The sequence below is a fragment of the Halyomorpha halys genome, unplaced genomic scaffold (genome assembly GCF_000696795.3).
Source record: "Halyomorpha halys isolate HHAL.00 unplaced genomic scaffold, Hhal_1.1 Scaffold399.1, whole genome shotgun sequence".
Taxonomy (NCBI): Eukaryota; Metazoa; Arthropoda; class Insecta; order Hemiptera; family Pentatomidae; genus Halyomorpha; species Halyomorpha halys.
The window spans coordinates 85,186-88,152 of record NW_027107556.1 but is presented as its reverse complement, the minus strand read 5'-3'; the positions used below and the strand labels follow the sequence as shown (position 1 = coordinate 88,152).

The following is a 2,967-nucleotide window of genomic DNA, read 5'->3' as shown; positions in this document are numbered from 1 at the left end:
ATGTAATTTAAGTTTCCTACCACTTTTCGTTTTTGCGAAACTCAGTTATTTGAACTAGGAAGAGCTCAAAAAGTGTACTACCGTTGAAAAATCGAAATATTTATATGTTTATAGCAATATTTCCCCTCACTATATATTTTGTATATAGCTGAGTGAATGATGGACAAACGGTTCAGAATCTGACTTATCATAGTCCGAGATAAGAGACTTATCCAGTAAGCATATTCGTGCCCACAGATGTTTATGTTTTAAAAACATCTTTATGTTATGTAAATAAATGTTAGCCATCGATGGAGGTCTCTCGACGGGATTAGATGAACTTTTAGGCATAGAGTTGAAAAACAAAATTAGAAATATTTTGTAAAGTCACAAAATAACTTATTTTAAATAATAATCATTTAATAAAAAAAAAATTAAAACGATATAATAAATTAGTAAAAATTTAAAGGCGAATTCATTTAATAAATAAATAAAACGTTCTACTTTTCGGCTAATAATAATACCTGCCTACTCACGAACAAAATTTTCAATCTAATTTGGAAGTTTGATTCATTAGTGGAATGTGCAACTGAAAATTAGCCGAAACGTAGAAAATTTTCTTTATTTATTAAACTTGCTTAAACAATTTCAAATAAATTTGCATTTACCTTAAATAAATTGTTCCAGTCATTCAACGATTTATTTTTTAAGTAAAAAACAAAAGATTTAGACGTTTTTGTTAGTACTTGCAAAATTCCTCTCCTGATTTTTAGGAAAATTTATTTCATTTATTTTTGAATTCATCATTTTCTTTTTAAATTAAAAGGCATTTCTTATTTATTTTGTTCACTATTTGATCATCGTAATTCAAATTTTGTATTTGAAAATAATTTTTAATTTTCAAATGAAGTTAAAATTTTTATTTCCTTTGAGGCAGTTTTATATTTTTAAATCTTTAAATATATTTAAAATTTGTAACTAACCCTGTGGTAGATAAGATAGTGAAAAGATGGAGGCGCAAGATCCCTGAAACGTCTTAGAAACAATTAATCCCTGTTATGTTTTAATTTTTCTCCTCGAGGCAGAAGACAAAAAGTATTTGTTTCTAGCATATTTTTTTATTATTATACAAAATGATTTATTTAAGAAAATAATAAGTATAATACTTCTAAGTAATCGTTCAATTGTTATACTTTATATTGGTCCTAAAGTGCCCACAATCGACCATGTAATATGTCCTTAAGCTGAGTTCTAAAATTTTTTTAACCTGAATTAGGCAGTTCTGTTTTCCTTTCACCGATGAGTCTTAGAATTTTTAAACATACTTTTTTCTTTAAAAATTAAATTATTTTACGTTAAGATGACTTATCTAACCGTTGTGATAAATACAAGAGGATGAATGTTACAATACTGTTGGTTGCTTCTAGATACTCTAGGTATACTCACAATAAGGACAAAGATGGCTGCATATAAGAACTTCATGTTGCTGCGTAGTTAATGAACAACTGAAGGATCCAAGGTGATGAGCTCCAATATTTATACCTCGCTCCCCGTCCCCCCTCTGACTCATCCCGGGGGCTTCTTCAAACATCATCATCATCTCTCTATGGCCATTCTGCACCTGCGTTGGCCAATATAAATATATCATTAATATCGACACGTATTTGTTAAACTGTTACACATTCAGCAATAACTTTTTTTTTTCTACTCGGCATTTCTTTCATTGGAGATGGACAGGGTTATCTTAGTGGCACAGTTAGGCAACTATGAAATTACTAGCTAAAACTATCACGTATACGAATTTTATTTATCAATGGTTCATTCATGAATTAGTATCGTATCCATGGCAACATTAGCTATTATTTTCAACTATAGCTAATTTTTGCCCATCTCTGTTGAAATCAACCAATTCAAACATACAAGAGCCGGAAAGAAAAGAAGGCAGATATTTCACCACAATTTTTTGAATGAAAACTATGTATAATTATTAGTCTGCCAAGTATAGGTAGGGGGAATAAAAAATGGTGGCTGTTTCAAAACATTAAAAAAAATTAATTTTTAATTCACTATATCTTTAAAACTACCAACAATACTAGAAAATCTAAGAGGACATTATTTAAAGTAGAGTAAATTTGCTAAAATATTAGACCTAACAGAGCAATTTACGTTCAATAGTTCCCGAGATATATCTTTTTAAAAAGCAACATTTCATAAATAATGCAGTGATAGATTAGTAGTAAATGCATTTATTTTGAAATATCTATATTTCAAAAACGATTCGACGTACAAATGTCTTATTAACACTCAAATTAAAGCTAGTTTAATATACTATTTTTAGATTCTGACATTTATCCTCGTAGGAGTTGTAGCTTTCATGATTTTTGCTAAAATAAATTTATTTATAGTTGTTCGGACAATAAGTTTGATATGTGAAAAAATATATCTCCGGCAACATTCGAATGACAGTTGTCTACCAGCACACAAATTAGAGCTAGTTAAGTTTACTATAAAATAGTTTATGACGATTAACTTTATAGAAATAGCAATTTTTAATGATATTGGAAAAAATAAATTCACAAAATGTTAAATTATGGTTCTTCGGATAAAATGTTTTATTTTTGAAAAATATATCTCTACATATATAACCATAAGACGTACGTATGTCTGCTAGCACTCAAAATGAAGGTAATTTAGCCTACTATAAATTAGTTTATGGCACGTATCTTTGTAAGAGAAGTATTTTTTTTAATATTTGAAATTTTGTACATAAAAATTTGTCCGGACAACTATAAATCAATTTATTTGTGCAAATTTTATGTAAACTACTACTCCTACAAAGATAAATATAAACTATTTTATAGTCCATTAAACTAGCTTTAATTTTAAGGCTAATAGACATCTTTACGTCAAATCGTTTTTGAGATATGGATTTCTCAAAAAAAGTTCGCTTACTACTGATCTTTTAGTTAATTTTTTTATGAAATGATG

At 28.1% G+C, this 2,967-nt stretch overlaps 1 protein-coding gene across 1 annotated transcript in view; it reads right to left on the bottom strand.

Annotated features, from left to right (window-relative positions):
• The window catches only part of LOC106682271 (uncharacterized), a 32,691-nt gene extending 31,116 nt beyond the window's left edge, over positions 1–1,575 (bottom strand). The window contains exon 1 of the mRNA XM_014423025.2: positions 1,426–1,575. Coding sequence (XP_014278511.1) covers positions 1,426–1,461 — 36 coding nt within the window. The 5' untranslated portion in view covers positions 1,462–1,575. The remainder of the gene's footprint in view (positions 1–1,425) is intronic.
• Positions 1,576–2,967: the final 1,392 nt, after the last annotated feature.